General features: G+C 38.6%; 1 protein-coding gene across 2 annotated transcripts in view; it reads left to right on the top strand.

The window, feature by feature from the left end:
* Positions 1-4,461: 4,461 nt before the first annotated feature.
* Positions 4,462-16,835, top strand: part of LOC124126401 (protein mono-ADP-ribosyltransferase PARP14-like) — a 79,567-nt gene continuing 67,193 nt past the window's right edge. Inside the window, exons 1-3 of one of the 2 annotated variants that reach the window (XM_048393432.1) lie at positions 4,462-4,529; positions 10,705-11,793; positions 14,685-14,867. In XM_048393432.1, coding sequence (XP_048249389.1) covers positions 10,725-11,793; positions 14,685-14,867 — 1,252 coding nt within the window. In that variant the 5' untranslated portion in view covers positions 4,462-4,529; positions 10,705-10,724. Of the gene's footprint in view, positions 4,530-4,689; positions 4,822-10,704; positions 11,794-14,684; positions 14,868-16,835 lie in introns of those variants that run through there. The other variant, XM_048393431.1, reaches the window with a different exon arrangement.

The following is a 16,835-nucleotide window of genomic DNA, read 5'->3' as shown; positions in this document are numbered from 1 at the left end:
TCACGGCGGGGGACATCAGAAATGGGCTTCACACATTGTACCCATGTCGGGAATCGAACCCGGGTCTTCGGCGTGACGAGCTAACGCTTTAACCACTTGTCTACCTGACCACCGCCGGTGTTTGTTTGTTTGTTGTTTAACGCCGTACTCAGCAATATTCCTGCTATATGATGGTGGTCTGTGTAAATAATCGAGTCTGGACCAGACAATCCAGTGATTAATATCATGAGCATCAGTCCACGAAATTGGGATCCATGACATGCATCACCCAAGTCAGCGAGCCTGATCACCTGATCCCGTTAGTCGCCTCTTACAATAAACATAGTCGCCATTTACGGCAAGCATGGGTTGCTGAAGACCTATTCTACCCCGGATCTTCACAGGTCTAAGCAACAATATATTTCTGTCCCAATTGGGTTACACAGCAAAATCACAGGAACGAATGAGATCTCAACATTCTGACATTGAGGTGAGATAAAGGATATTTAGACTGATCAATATCAGTGACCTAAGCTTCCTGCTTATCACACAAAAACTGGATCACTTATTCTCATTCAGGACCTTATTTTTGTATCATAGTCGGGGAAGCCATTAGTTCACATAAAGTTTGTGTTAAGATTGGAGTAGTACACTTAATGTGGCTACCAGTTGAGATGTCACAGGCTGATTGCAAGGGACATGTCGTATGTACATCATTAATGGATATTTGTAATTTGTTGTGCATCTTGATGCAAGCTCAATAATTACTTAAATAATCCTGGTTTGTTAAATTCTATAAGAGAGTTAAAATTATCACTGACCCATTTCTCCAAAAAAAAGGTACTAATTCTACTGTTTTATAGACATGGATTTTGTTCTTCAATGTCATGTGCCATTGCAAGAAATATATGATTGATGCCAGCAGTTAAATGTTTACGCTGATATATGATACCTTGAAGTTGTAGCATAAACAAAAAAATCCCATATATAACATGCAGTACAAGTTATTTCTTACGTGTAGGGGCACAGGTGACCCAATCGTCTGAGGCGCCACAATTCGCGATGCGGAGTTGCGTCCCTTAGGCACGCCGGATACCTGCGAACGTGGGTTTGAATCCCAGTTCGCCCTGATTATATTTCTAGGTTTGTCAGCACCATACCCGTGCTCATTGTTTCACCAGAGTGGCATAACTGGAATACTGTTCAATGCATGAAACCCAACTCACTCAGTCTTACATGAAACTGTCCTACTTTCTTCTTTTCACCGGAATTCATCCTAGTTCACTGTCATTAAAAAGGAATCCTTAGAAGGCCTGGTACCATGATGGTGTTTCTGCTTATTTGCTAAAGTTTAAATGTAATGTTTGCTCTATACATCATATACATCGAACCAACATAGTACTCTCAGCCATTGTACTTGCAATCACAGAGTAACACAAAAAATATATGATTTAAACTAACTGAACATGAAATGTGTGAGCGCTCACTAAAAGAAACAACACATTTCAATCAGTATGTGCAAGCAGACACAGTAATAGCACAGGCGTGTGTACAATAAAACTCTATAGAGCCCGAAAATATACTTGTAACTATTATGTTTAGTGAAATCACTTGACAAAGGTTACAACATGGAAAACGGTCTATGTGCATACATGCACATCACCACCCAGGTACATGTACCACAAGGTTACACGGCAAGATACAGTACGCATAATGCATAAGCCGGGAATGTCTATGTACTGTCAAATTACTGAACGCAGAAATCTTCTCTCATTATTTAACCACTGACAGAGTTCAGATGAAATAAAGTATTTAGGCACATTATAAACTGTCTATATTTATGAGCTATATAATTTAAAATCACAAAAATGTCTCGCACGCGTGGAACGGTATGTTACGATGTTTTCCCAGAATGACGTCATAGTACATGTAATTGACAAGGGGGGATGAAGTCAATACGTAGCTGTCTGTGTCTTGCTAGGCCATAACCCAATCGCATTAAAATCAGATCTTAGTTCTCGCTATCGCTAAACAAAGATCTGAGGACATCCCATTGCGGGTCACGTCAGGACAACCTTTCATCGGACCAATCAAAGCGTCGCTTAACAGATCATGAAAGTGACCGTCGGAATGTATTTTCTATTCGTGCAACCTCGAAAACGATAACACGGGGTTTTCCGAACGACAGTTACGGCCCGTACGACTGATTCCGTCAAAATTATCGTCTATCTCTCGGTTCCGTGGGATAAACATTTGAACGGAGGAAGTGTTGCACAGTACGTAGTAATCACTGCCATGTACTCTTAACCATATATTAGACATTCCAGAATGTTCGTTTGTTCCGTTTTCAAAATTTTAATCGAGAACTGTGTCAATATAATTATATACAGAAATGGAATTCGCTAGGTTGAAACGAGTGCCGTAAAGCTCGAGAAAGCTGATTTCTAATTGGCTGATGTCGACTTCTTGTTGGTCATGTCAGTCGTCGGTCAAAGTTCACGAAAGGTCGTCCTGACGTGACCCGTAATGGGATGTCCTCAGATCTTTGTTTAGCGGCAGCGAGAACTAAGATCTGATTTTAATGAGATTGGGCCATAACCGGGACTGCTTCGTGACATGAAGGACAGACACAGTTGTTGATCGCAGTTACAGCCAAGTTTATTACTGATTAATTTGATACTGATTTAGTTTAATACTGATTAACATTCACTTGACAAAATCTGAACATATGCTGACATCAAATATTTCATTAAATTTGACGATATACAAAATGTTATAACTGCGAATACATTACATTAACACTTATTTAATCCTTTATCATAAACATACTTGAGACGCATATATACTCATATGTGCGTATCATATAAATAGAGTATCATATACGTGACATGATACATTTACTATCATGTATACATACAATATACAATATATGAGAAATACCAAACACAGACCTCTGCACGAGTAGTACAGCTACATCTGCATGACAAATAAATGAAGATATATATATATATATTACAGGGAATATGTTAAACCTGTATATATATATATATATATATATATATTACAGGGAATATGTTAAACCTGTACAAGAGCTATGAAGAGAACAAACGAGTCTTGAAAATCATGGGCGAGATACTAGAAGCCACAGCTACTTCAAGGCTAAGCTGCTTAGTAACTCAAGGTGCCACTCAAGTCTGGCATGTGTCAACAAATTGTTCTTGTTTGTTAAGTCTATCCTGTGTTTGATGTAGCATTGTTTTGATTACAGTGAAGACTAATTGTTAAGTTAAGTGAACGGTATTTGTTATCATGTCAAATAAATTTGTCTTCTCATAAATAATTTTTTTTTATATCAAGTTTGACCATATAATAGTCTCAAAAGTAATTTCAGAGAATATGTCTAAAAAACTTGATGTTAAATCAGGGAATATGTATAATACCTGAAAATTTTAGGGATTATGTCAGGGTATGAAACTCCCCAAAATTTCAGCCAGACCACAGGACTGGCTAGCTGAAATACTTGCCAGCCCTGACCAAAACCTGCCTGCCCACTATAATCATATGTTTCTCAGGATAAGCTAACGGGGTTCATTGGGAAATATTTAGAATATTTTCACATATGAAATATAACCTGACCGTCGGGCAGGGGGATTTGAAAATCTGGCAGCCCGAGTTGAAATCAACCCGTCTCGGACGGTCGGGCAGGCAGGTATTTCGAACACTGATTGTGTATATTCCCTGAGTGAATCAGACATTAAATATATTCCCTGAAAATTTCAGGGATTATACATATTCCCTGTAACATATACACACTGTGCAGACCAATCTGATAGCAGCACTATTACTTCCGAAAGATACATTATGTTAATGCAGTGTAACTAGTCTGTCTTACAGACCCTGATACATTTATATCATAGTCTATAATGTTTGGCAAGTCTAGATTACTGCAGTATCTGAAAATGAAGAGAATCACTTGGCTCCCTTTTTATTAGATTTTTATTAAGATAACTGAACAACTGTTTTTTTCTGTACGATATGTTCATTTCAGAGACTATATGTTAGTCTACAGTGTAACTTAAAACATTTCTAAAATGTAATAGTAAAACCCTGATTCATTCATACATAATACATTCATACATTACACATTCATATATACCAATATGTAACCTAGCAACACGTTTTACATTCTTACTTTCATACTTCACACGATCATACATCAGCTTCATAGTACTTGAAGATTTAGTTTAATAATAGTATTTTAGGCCTGAACTTAGTGCTTACTGAATTATTTACCTGACGTAAATAACAATAATTGTAATGCATACAGAAACACAACTAGTTACTATGATCTATCAAATATTTACAACATGAAAACACTGCCAAATTATAGACAGTATAAACACAATATACCAACAAATCCTAGGAATACGCACAAGCTATAAAATATCAACATAGTCAAAGGGGGACAACTCTGATATATGTGTGGCGCAAAGCAATGACGGACAGGAAGTCTTCCTTCAGAACGCTTTGATGTCTCTGACGTTTGATGAGTATGAACTAACTTTATGAACATCCGTAATACATGGACGTGTATAAAACATATTTAATAGCACATATATCCTCTAATAATGGCACAGTTCTCGATATTTCTATTTCTCGGCCATTCGTCAACACTCGCCCTTTCCCGTAACTTCTACAGCCTACTTTCGCTTTCGGTTTGGCAAGTCACGTGAGGTTATATCAAACCAAAAGCGAAAATATGATTCAAGGAAATTGCTAAACCCACACTTGAAGTCAAATATAGTTATGAGAGACTTCGCAAGGACATTGGGGATCTATGTGGTGAGTGTAATGACCAAACTATATCTCCTATTTTGAGGTACACACGATCGATAAGCTGTATGATTTAGGCGTACTCTGCACAGGCATAGACTGAAGCGATCAACAACAACAGAGGAAGTCAAACACATTCTTCGCCATATTCTTGAATGTTCATGTTTGTATGTGCGATCGAGACGGTCCTGTCACAGGGGGTGTATAAAGGCGTCGTTTGGGACGTTTGATGATGTTGGTTGGTTGGTTTGTTGTTTAATGCCGCACTCAGCAATATTACAGCTATATGACGGCGGTCTGTAAATAATCGAGTCTGGACCAGACAATCCAGTGATTAATATCATAAGTATCGATCCATACAATTGGGATACGATGACATGCATAAACCAAGTCACCGAGTCTGACCACCCAATCCCGTTAGTCGCCTCTTACGACAAGCATAGTCGCCTTTTTATGATGTAAGCACACGTTACATTATATTTTTTTCTTAGACACTTATACCGCTTATCAAACGTAGACCAGACACGTATCACAAAGATGTCTCTACCGCCTTCTGGACGTAACTCATGTTATTATATATACCCGAGTGTGAAAGACTTGAGGGTTTTTTTTACAAGAATTACCTCCCCTCGAATTGTCTCGCTTTATCGTAAGTGTCTAACCCATGCAGAAACTGTTGACTTTCCTTTTTAAGTTAGTTCAACATTGACAAGGCAAAATAATGACAGATGGTCATTTACAGAGGTAATTCTCTTGATAATGTTCTGTTATATGTTATTTATACTTTTAATCATTTTTATTTTTGTAATGATTTCAAAGAGTAAGCACATGCTTTTTGTGCTAGGTAGCAACGCTAGTGGTGTAATAACAAGACCTGCCACTCTGAAATGGCTTGTCAATGCATTTTGAAAGGGCGATGGATCAGATGGGGTGGTAAGAAATTGGCATTACCTCCCTTGGCTTACTTTTAAAATACAGTACCACAAACTTTTCAAACAGGTCACAATGCCCTATGACATAATTTGTAGTGTTTTGTTGGCAGCTACACTGGAGAAACAATGCCCTGTGATTTCAGGGGTCATGGAGTGTGCATAAGCTCCTCTCAGTGATCTGTTATCTATAGATGCAATGTTGCTGAATAAACCCAGCGATGTTGAGAGTTTTGAATATTTGTTTACTAAATATAGTCTACAGCGGTGCATTTTATAGCAAGCGTTACTTTATGAAAGCACTTTTATTTTCAATATTTTTTTCTTCTAAATTCAAGTGGCTAAAATAATTATAAATGGGAAGTAATATACATATATTATTTTTTCGATTCATTAATTTTCATTATTATGCACAGGAATGAAGTTTATTAGGTATATTATATTGTCGCTGAACACATCCAAATGTTGCTTGTGTTTGGGTAGGTTATCCCGAACTCTATCCTTAGCCCTTAGATCCCTTAACAATCAAGCACCCCATTACAATCATTAGGGTCAGGTCCCGTTTAGTGGCTATTAGATTACCTGAACTCTCTCCCTTGGATCCCCTTTCGATCAATCAACCCTAGCTATACGATCATTAGGTTTAGGTGCCTGTTTAGAGGCTATTATAGATTCAATAATTGCAACTGATATTCTTCACACAAAAACATCGAGACAGTAGGATGACTAAGTGTAAAATATTTTGGCTACTGGAAACTGGCCTGGAATATTCATCAAGCTATTCTCAAATTTCATGGCATTCATACATACCCGTGAGTTTGAAATCTGATGCCTGACACCTGGAGCCGTTTTCAGTTCATGCCATATCGGCTCATTCCTTACCAGCCGGTATCTTGTAGATTACGGAATGGGACGAGTGTGCCAAATGGCATCGGGATCACTCGTAAGTGTCTGTAGACTAAAGATACGAGACACCTTCGTAAGTGTCATGATACATGACGTACAGCAGAGATTGTCCTCAGGAGAAGTTGAAGTACTGTATTCTAAAGGTGCTACCCTCCCCTTTTAGTGCATCATCTTCTCATCATGCTCTCCAGTGAAAATGTCGTCCAAACAAGGTAAAAATGTATTGTTGAAAGGCAATTGCAGGATGTTGCCTCCAAGGAAATTCTCGTCAGTGATGATGATGATGAAGGTAGTCAAAAGAACGAGAATGATCACGTTGGTGAGAGTTGAGATGCCAGGAAGAATAGGAGTGAGCCAAGTGTAATGAGTGACCAACAGAGTTTGTATAAAGTTCATCTTCCGCACCGATATGTAAGGTCTGAAGTGTCTCTCTGTGACAGACAATGGGTAGATGACCGATACCCTAATCGTCGATCCTTGGAATCATACCTCTCAGTGGAAGATCGCCAATCTGGAAAGGAGCATTGAGCCGTGGAGGTTCGTCAAACCATGGATACCAGCCCTAGATTGCCGATAACGATTTTGAGTTCGATTGAACTGTAGAGGAAAGCTTTTCCGCTGAACGCCATGTCTTTGCAAGCTGATCCACATGAGACCTGTGTGAATCTTGATCGCGAGTCTGAACAGTGATCCTGTGACGACTGATCCTCTGCAGAAAAGTCTTTAGATCGACGAACAGGGGATCTGGACCGTCGAGAAGTAGACGTGAAGTGCCGAGCTGTGGAGGGACAGAATTGTAGTAGAAACAACTATAGAGGTTTCAATCAAAGCCACAAATTCATCAAATGTTTTTAGATTTCTTCATAGGTATTTTTTGTGTCATCATACCAAGATGGAGTGGATCATTGCTCACAATATCTATCACTGGATTGTCTGTTCCAGACTCGATAATTTGCAGGCTGCTGTCATAGCTGGAAACTTGCTGAGTGCTGCATTTGATAACAAACACGCACACATTTGAGTCCTGAGCTTCGATCATTGGTCATTAAAAATACACATACCATTCTTTGACTAGAGAATTAACAGATATAGCAGAAATAGTATAACGACTAAGAATCACAAGATAGATGAAGGCTTCGAACATATCAACCAATGAAAGCAGTTGTCACCGCTCAGCAGTAGGTGAAAGCCACACACCCAAATAATTTTTTTAAGCCGATTACAGGTCGTGTGATTTAAGCACTTTCACTTTAGACATTTGAATACTTTCAATGAATACAGGTATTATGAATTTTTCTCTCTAAGATATTGACTTAACGTATCTAGGAAAATTGATACTCGCAACAAAATCGCTATCTTTTATTTCAGTTTACTTGCCCTTTAAACTACAAGGCTACACAGGTTACAAATCAGTTAAACAAACTACAAACTTAAGTAGCACTGAACACATGGCAACATATTCAGAATTCAGATAACCTTTTGAGGAACCCCCCCAAAAAATATATTTTATGTGTGTATTGAATTTTTCCAACCTACTGGGCAGATTTTTTTACCATAAAAACCTGTAATCGAAAAAAACAAAAGATTACTACGGCATTTCAACATGTATTGGAAAGTTTGATATGCCGTAAAAATGTGACATGTGCAATAACATGTTCAGTTTTGCATCATTGAGGTATTATTTATGTGTCCTTACATGTGTAATTCAGTATACAGTTGGTGTTATTTTGTGTGCAATAAATAAGTTTTTTATGTTCACTGTTATGTTCCTGACAATAACATGGCCACAGCACTGTAATTCGCTGTGAGTTACATAACTGTGATCATAGGTTTGAATCCCAGTTCACCCCTATTATGTTTCTAGGTTTGTCACCACCACACTCATTGGTTTTACCAGAGTGGTAAACATCTGTGACCTACATCACTTCAGGCTTTCCTCCCACATTAAGCAAACAGGGATATAACTGGAATACTGTTTAACATGTTTAAAGCAGTGTTAACCTCACTCACTCACTCACTCACTCACTCACTCACTCACTCACTCACTCACTCACTCACTCACTCACTCACTCACTCACTCACTCACTCACTCACTCACTCACTCACTCACTCACTCACTCACTCACTCACTCACTCACTCACTCACTCACTCACTCACTCACTCACTCACTCACTCACTCACTCACTCACTCACTCACTCACTCACTCACTCACTCACTCACTCACTCACTCACTCACTCACTCACTCACTCACTCACTCACTCACTCACTCACTCACTCACTCACTCACTCACTCACTCACTCACTCACTCACTCACTCACTCACTCACTCACTCACTCACTCACTCACTCACTCACTCACTCACTCACTCACTCACTCACTCACTCACTCACTCACTCACTCACTCACTCACTCACTCACTCACTCACTCACTCACTCACACTCACTCACAGTAATGTGAATTGTCAATCTCTCCTTAAGCCATACCTTTTGTGAAGTTGATATTTTCAGAATGGTACTGCTGACTTTTTGACCTGACTTTAAGCATGGTTGTGCTCAGGTATCAGTGTGTACTGGAAGAAAGTGTCACTCCCTCTATGAAAATATAGAGAAATGGACATCCAGTTAGGTACCTGATAATTGAACCCATTCTTTAGCAGTCATTTTAGAAGGAAAAGTGCACAAAGACTGTTGCAAGTTACTCGGTTTAGAGAAGTAAAATTTGTTTGCTTATTTGTTCTTTTACGCTTAAAAATATCAACATCATGTGTGGCCGGGTTACAATGACACACACAGAGCCTGACTACCCGGTCATAATTTTAGTTGGCTCTGATCCAGAATCTCCAGCATCAAGAATGATTTTTTTTTTACAGAGTTGAATATATGTCCCTGCAACCTTTGTTAATCTAAACAACATTTGTCTCCTCCGAACATAAAGTTTATTCAAAGGCCTTCCTCCTAACTTGTTAAGTCATTTGAAGAAAGCCTCGGAGTTTTGCCACTTTTATTGTGTTGATATATTTGAGATATTCGATATCAAAAGACACAAGGGTGAGATTTTGTTTATCATCCAATATCATTCTTGCAACCTTTTCAGTTTGTAGTCAGTATTAGTAATAGGCAGTGTCTGAAGTGTAAAAAGTACTGCTAACAACTTCAGTAGCAGAGCCATTAGTGATGGCATTTGATTGTGATGTCATGGTAACCAATGATGCCACAATGGTCTGCAAAGCATTGTGATGCAAGTTCATTGCTGCGATATCTACATTGTAGATATCGCTTGATCTCATCCAAGCGATATTTCCTGTGGGAACCAGTTTTGGATGATAAATAGAGGTTATCATGCGAGTGTGTTTTGGGAAGGTAGGTAAATATCCTGTATTAGGAATAAACATTGTATTAAGCGAGCCTTGGGGAGCTAAATACATAGTGTTTATTCCTAATACAGGATATTTACCATCCCAAAACACACAAGCGTGATAACCTCTTTATCATATAATGTCATTCTTTAATTCTGTGCTTGAAAATAGCTTTCCCTCTCTCACAAACATTACCTAATCATTCCTGGAATGCGTGCATTAATATTTATGTCACAGGGAAAGTGATGTGTCAGTCGGACAGTGACAGTAGCCAATATAGTTCCAACTGAAATCTGTTTCTTATACAGTGGCGAAGCAACATATATGCAGAACAACTATTGTTTTTACTTGCATTTCATGGCAATCCATCAGTCTGGCCGCTAGAGTAACTGCCCTGACGTCACAGTTAGACACTGATTTTAAGTATATTAGACTGTTCTTTTGATAATGATAGCAATCATCTCTGTAGTTTATCCAGATTCCCGATGGTTAATTCTGACTCGATTGCCAAATGACAAGGGCCACGCCATGTTTGTTTATAAACACTGAAAGTAGTCACTACTTGACCTTTGATATTTGCACCTCTATCCGCATATGACCCCAACGGATATCGTTTTTATCCCTTGGCTCTCTCCTGCCGAGAAACCTACCCATTATATGATAAACAGACATATTTGTTTTCTTTTCTGCTTTTAAGGTGAAAATAACTAAATCATCATGAGTGGCCATGAAGCAATGGACACATCAGACAACTACAAGGATGGACAACATCCAGCACCAGTGAAAGATACGGGACATCATGGAGCTGGTAGAAGCCAACCGTACTCAAACATGCAAGGCCAGTATTATCCTCCAGGGCGACAACAAGGACCTGTCTACCCTCCTGATGGACATCCTCCAGTGTCGCAGTTCTGCTATTGTTACAGTGCACCCCCACACTATCATCCTGGTGGCTTTGTATATCAGTCATATCCTTACATGCAACACAATGTGAACTCCAGTGCTGCAGGTCCAACTCCTCCATACCCAATGGACTATACTACTGGTTACAGACATACTGGTTTACACAACAATACAACCCAACAAATTACTACACTTCCAAACCTCATGCATGCCACTATCCCATATCAATATGATGGACAAATTCAGCAGACTCCGCATGGACCTCAGACTGCAGCTGAGCAAGCTCAATCATATCCACACGCATCTGCCCAACCCCCGTATGGTCCTGGCATTTCACAGATACAGCAAGGTATGACCAACCACCCCTCTACAGATACCGTTGGAGCTCCTCCAGAGCAGCATCCCAATACAGATCCAAAGATTCCTATGAAACTACAACCTTCTAGTCCTTCAAGATCAGGACACTCAAGCTCACCAGCAATTCCCCTAGGAGAGACACATCTCTCAGCAGCAGACTCTGGAACCCCTCTGATGAGTCCGGCCAATCCAGACCCTCAGTTTGCCATGAAACTACAACCTTCTAGCCCTGCAGGCCTGGTTGTTGGAGAGGGAAGTGGGAATGATCCTGACAGTAGACCAGGAGATGGTATCAGTGGTCTCATGGAAGGCTTTAAGAAGCTGAATGTGAATGAGGATGACAGGAACATGGCAACAGACAAACAGAAGATGACAGTTGGTGACAGTGATGCTTCTAAAGCTGGGAAGCTCATCGACAATGAGGTTAAAGAGCACATGAAAACAGAAGAAAGAAATTTTCTATCTGTTTCAAGCAAAACAGAATCCCAACAATTCTCCCAATTTGAAGGTGGATGTCAGAGCTCAGGTATTTTAATATTATTTTTAAATTTTACAATGTTTTAGCTCCACTAATATTGTTGACATAACTGATATGTTGAATCCAGCAAAATTAGCCAAGACAAAGGTTTCACTGAAGGGAGTACTGAAATTTGTACAAAACTGGTTTCCAGAAAAAATGTGAATGCAATGAACCTGATTTATTTTTTTATACATACCCTATGCTGCCATGAGACCTTAAATAAATATTGAGAAACTAATCAAATACTATTTTAAAATATGTTTATTTTTATTAGTGCTATTCATAGTATTTCTACAGACAGTCATAATAGCCAGAAAAATATTTTACTCAGGAAGCATTTACTGTTGGTCATTGAAACTTGGTACATCACTACATGTGATTCTTATGGAAGAGCTACCATTGGAAAGGCTGTGAATGACTAAAATATAAATGGTCAAAGCCTCAATGAATGTGATTTGTACAGTACTGTTTTGCCATCTTCACTTAAATGCTATTTCTTACAGATCTTATGAGTCTTAAGCTTATAGTTGTTAGATTATTTGAATACAGGTCGGACCCGTGAAGATCAGGGGTAGAATAGGCCTTTAGCAACCCTTGCTTGCCGTAAAAGGCGACTATGCTTGTAGTGAGAGGTGACCAACAGGATTGGGTGTTCAGGCCCGCTGACTTGATGCATGTCTTTGTATCCCAATTGCATGGATTGATGCTCATGATGTCAATCAATGGATTGTCAGGTTGAGACTCGATTATTTACAGACCGCTGCCATATAGCTGTAATATTGCTGAGTGTGGTATCAAACAACAAAATAAAATAATAAAATAATAGAAATTAAAAAAACAAAATAATTGAATACAGGTCATGTTGATGGTCAAGGTCATAGCCCCCCAAAATGACCTCATGAAGGATTTTTTTTTCTTTCTTTTTTTAATAATGTTTTTATTTCAATTCAGTAGACATTAATGTAACATTGGTACATGGGGTATATAAGTGTATCAATAATAATATCTTAAGACATGATCAGATAATGGTATAAACATATACTGGATTGATAAAGTATATTAAGTAGGCTGATAATTCCTTCCATTTTCTGTCAAATTTATTACTACTACTATTTTTCATTGCGATAAATTTTTCTATTTTACATACATCTTTCAATATTATTATGAAGAAAGGGGATCATAATGGAGGTTTCTTAACTTGACTGGTGAATGTGTTTTTTGCAAGAAGAATGTAATATGAATATCATATGCAAGTTTCAAGTTTAGGTACCCTTCTTTTTCTAACCAAAATTCCTTTACAAAATCGCTTTCTACATATACATGGTATAAGTTTTCAGATTCAGAGATACAAAAAGAGCATATATCATCATCCATTAACTTCATTTTCAATAAATCCTTTTTGGTATATAGAGCTCTATTTATAAATCTGTACTGGAATTCAATTTGTTTAACATGAAATTTGTTCATTTTCCTGTTTATCACACATCAGAGGAAAGTTAGTTGTAGCTATAAGTTTATCATAAAATATTCTGGAGCCCTTTGTTCTTATCAACAAGTCTCTTAAAATATTATTATTTGACGTAATAAGCACCCCGCTCTAATAAGCGCCCACGGCGATATTTGCTAATATATTGGCCAGTGAACAATCCAAATTAGCACCCCTTCCGATTGATCAATGTACACAAGACTTATATATTCGCGTATAATACGCACCTGTGTGTTATATGCACACTTAATTATGGGCAATTAAATTCTTGAAAAATATATGTCGTACATAAACATTTCAGGCTGTCAGCATAAATTTATCTTTTAACTCAAAAATTTTCACTAAAATAATATTTTAATAAGAGCGCTTATTACGTCAAATACGGTATGTATAAATTAGCTGTGATACCAAATCTGTCATATATTGCTTTTTTCCATAATTTAGGGATATTTAGCATTACAATGTTGTAGTCAAGTACCGGTACCTTTAATTTTAAATACACATGAAGGATTTAGCTATGTCATGTTGTTATGTCTTCTTAGGGCAGGAGCTGGAATATTGCTTAAAGCAGCGTAAAACCAAAACCCCATCACTCACACTTACTGCAGGACCAAGATTGCGAAAAGTCATAGCCTGAAAACAAAACTGACATTTTCACTAAAATTACTTATTCTGCAGATATCTTTTAAAGTCCACTCACATAAATTAACTGCCCTTGACAAGAAAAGGTCATGGTCAATGTGATTGCTTGTAAATATACTACTAGTGTTTCAACCTAAAGGAAAAAGGTATTTGTTTTGTACGTAAGCTTTTTTATGGAACGATTGTTAAGCCATCATCTGTCATCATCTCACTTTTAGGCATCAATCATAATAGGTAAAGACGATCTTTCAGCAGTGTTAACTATAATCTGTTGTCTGTTTTGCCAAAACAATATTGTAGACTCATACTGATTAATAGTTTTCTTCAACATGCCATTTGTTGGCTGCCATTGTACCTGTCATAAGCTCCTAAGACGTAGAGGTCCGACCTTGTCTTAATTTTGATAGTAAACTGAAGATAACTTAGCTCTAATACAGCGTCAAGACTAGACTTAGATGATGTTTGTCGCTCTGTCGGCTTTAAGCCAATATTGGCGCTAAGACAGTTTTGTGAATGGGCCCCCTGCATACCACTTAATATGTCTTGGCATCCAATTTAAGTGTAAATTAGCTCTTATGTACTTTAGAATGTAAATCTTTAAAACAGGTAATTAGATTTAACTTTAGCATGTCATGTCGGTCATATAGGTTTTAAGCTTATCAATGGTCAGCAATAAAAGGTTGTTGACTGGAAAACAGTTTCTTGATTCTATATTAACATCATGAAATGACATCACAACTGCATACTTTGCTGATCTCTCATGTTTAAGGAGCAGGAACTAGGCATGCTGCAATGGAGTATCTTGATAAATTTCTGCTCTCTGGACTCAAACCCAATATCTCAGAAGAGACTTTAATGAACTACATTGAAGTTGTGAGTGAATGTGATGTCCAAAGAATTGAATATACTCTTGACCAAACAACAGCTGTCATAACTGTGGATCAACATCCAGGTAATAATTAATTTGTTTATTTGATTAAGTGATGATTGCTTTGAGTAGCCTCTATTACATCATAGTCAATATTCATGTAATTTGGCTAACATCGCACTGAATAATTCCTTAGATTTTCAACGTACGTCAACTTTGAGCCATCCTCACCAGTTGTTAGGCAAATCGTACCTCGTGCAAAAACCTTTACACACATCTGAAAAACGTCCTTCTTTCATGTGTGTACAAGCATTTGAACACCTGAACAATTTCAGTTCATGCGTTCACTTTTTTAACTTAATAATTCTAGGATTTCTATTAAGCAGACAACTATTTTTACATTGTTTTTATCTGGGTTTTGATTGCATAGATAAAACTTACTTTGGGACATGGATTCAACCCCACTGCCAGCCAGTCCAGGTTGAGGCAATGCCATGACAGTCGGGTAGCCTAGTGGTTAAAGCGTTCACTCGTCACGCCGAAGACCCGGGTTCGATTCCCGACATGGGTACAATGTGTGAAGCCCATTTTGGTGTCTAGGAAGAAATTCGGAAGACAAAGTCAGCGAAATTGTCTACCAAGTCCTCTAGCAAGAAACATTCATCAAAGGACTTGGTGATGCATGGAACAGGGATGTCAAACAACCCTGTCCCATCTCGCTTCCTAGCAGCAAGGATTCAGCGGCGTTGCATTGTGTTGGCGAGCAACCCCACACCAGTTCTCATCCGGACGCTCCTATCACTGTCGACTTGATTAAGAACATCATGTCAAATGTTTGATTGCAGTGTTCACTCGAGGAATTTTCTGACATGAGCCCTGTACATGAAAATTTCAAATATTCCCCATAATTCCCCATTGTATTTGAAAATGTGGGCCTTTTTTCAAATGTAGGGTCTAAAAGCACAAGGCCCCACCCTAGAATTATCCCTGTGATTGGCATTCTAGAAGTTGGTAAATAATTAAGAAAAACATAACTTTATGGATTACAACTTCTGGTTTATTGCCTATAGCAACATTTCGATGTAGATTCTTACACCGTTATCAAGCTGAAGTGACAACAACCAAGTGATGAGAGGTATATATGCATGACACGTTGTGATAAGCATGTCTTTCGATGTTGAATCCATGCAAGCCTCCATTTTGGATTCAATGTCATCTCTACAACAGGCCATGTCTACAGACACCAGACATGCTTATCCTTTGGACCATACCTCTCCCCCATGTTCATGTCGTCGTGGGGGTTGGGCCAACACACCAGCTTCTAGGCTGACATCAGAGACACGTCAGTTACTTGATGTTCGTTTGTGAATATACAGAATGGCCATGTTATCCTCATGTAATGGTACCCCTTGCCCACATGATCACCAAGCATCGCTTGTCTATCAGCAGGATGATGTCCTCAAAGCAGCAAGTACATGTGCAGCTGCACCAAAACAGAAACCATTAATGTCTACCATTACGCATGAGGATGGCTCTGGCACTGAGGTCATGACACCAGACAGAGTCAACTGTTACATCAGGCACAGCACGGGATCATCGGAACTGCTGCAAGCTTACAGAGATAAGTCCTCACCTACTTGCAATACTTTGTACTTTCCTGCACAAACAAGGTCATGTGTCATGCTAATGACCATCTACTCCGCACCAAGACTGATGACATGTTGCTGCTGACGTCACTTATGCATACAAATTCAACTACCAACGATTCTCCATTTTCTCAAATTCCATCCATTGATAATGATTAAAAGAGCCTTGTCAAGACAAGACAAGACAATGAGTGTTCCAATGGCGAAATTTAAAGAATTGCAGATAGTCAACCGTCTTAAGATGAATACAGGCGCCAATATCAATTGGTTTTCTGCAAGGATCGATCACAGTCTGCCTGCTTGACTTCTCCTCAAGTTGTACATGGGTCTCTGTGAGGCCAGTCAATGACACTGGACCGAGTTGACTTTGTTCATTCTGTGTTGGATGGCATTTCAAAAGTGCAGG

The sequence above is a fragment of the Haliotis rufescens genome, unplaced genomic scaffold (genome assembly GCF_023055435.1).
Source record: "Haliotis rufescens isolate VD_foot unplaced genomic scaffold, xgHalRufe1.0.p SCAF_12, whole genome shotgun sequence".
NCBI lineage: Eukaryota > Metazoa > Mollusca > Gastropoda > Lepetellida > Haliotidae > Haliotis > Haliotis rufescens.
This window is presented reverse-complemented; position numbering and strand designations above follow the sequence as displayed.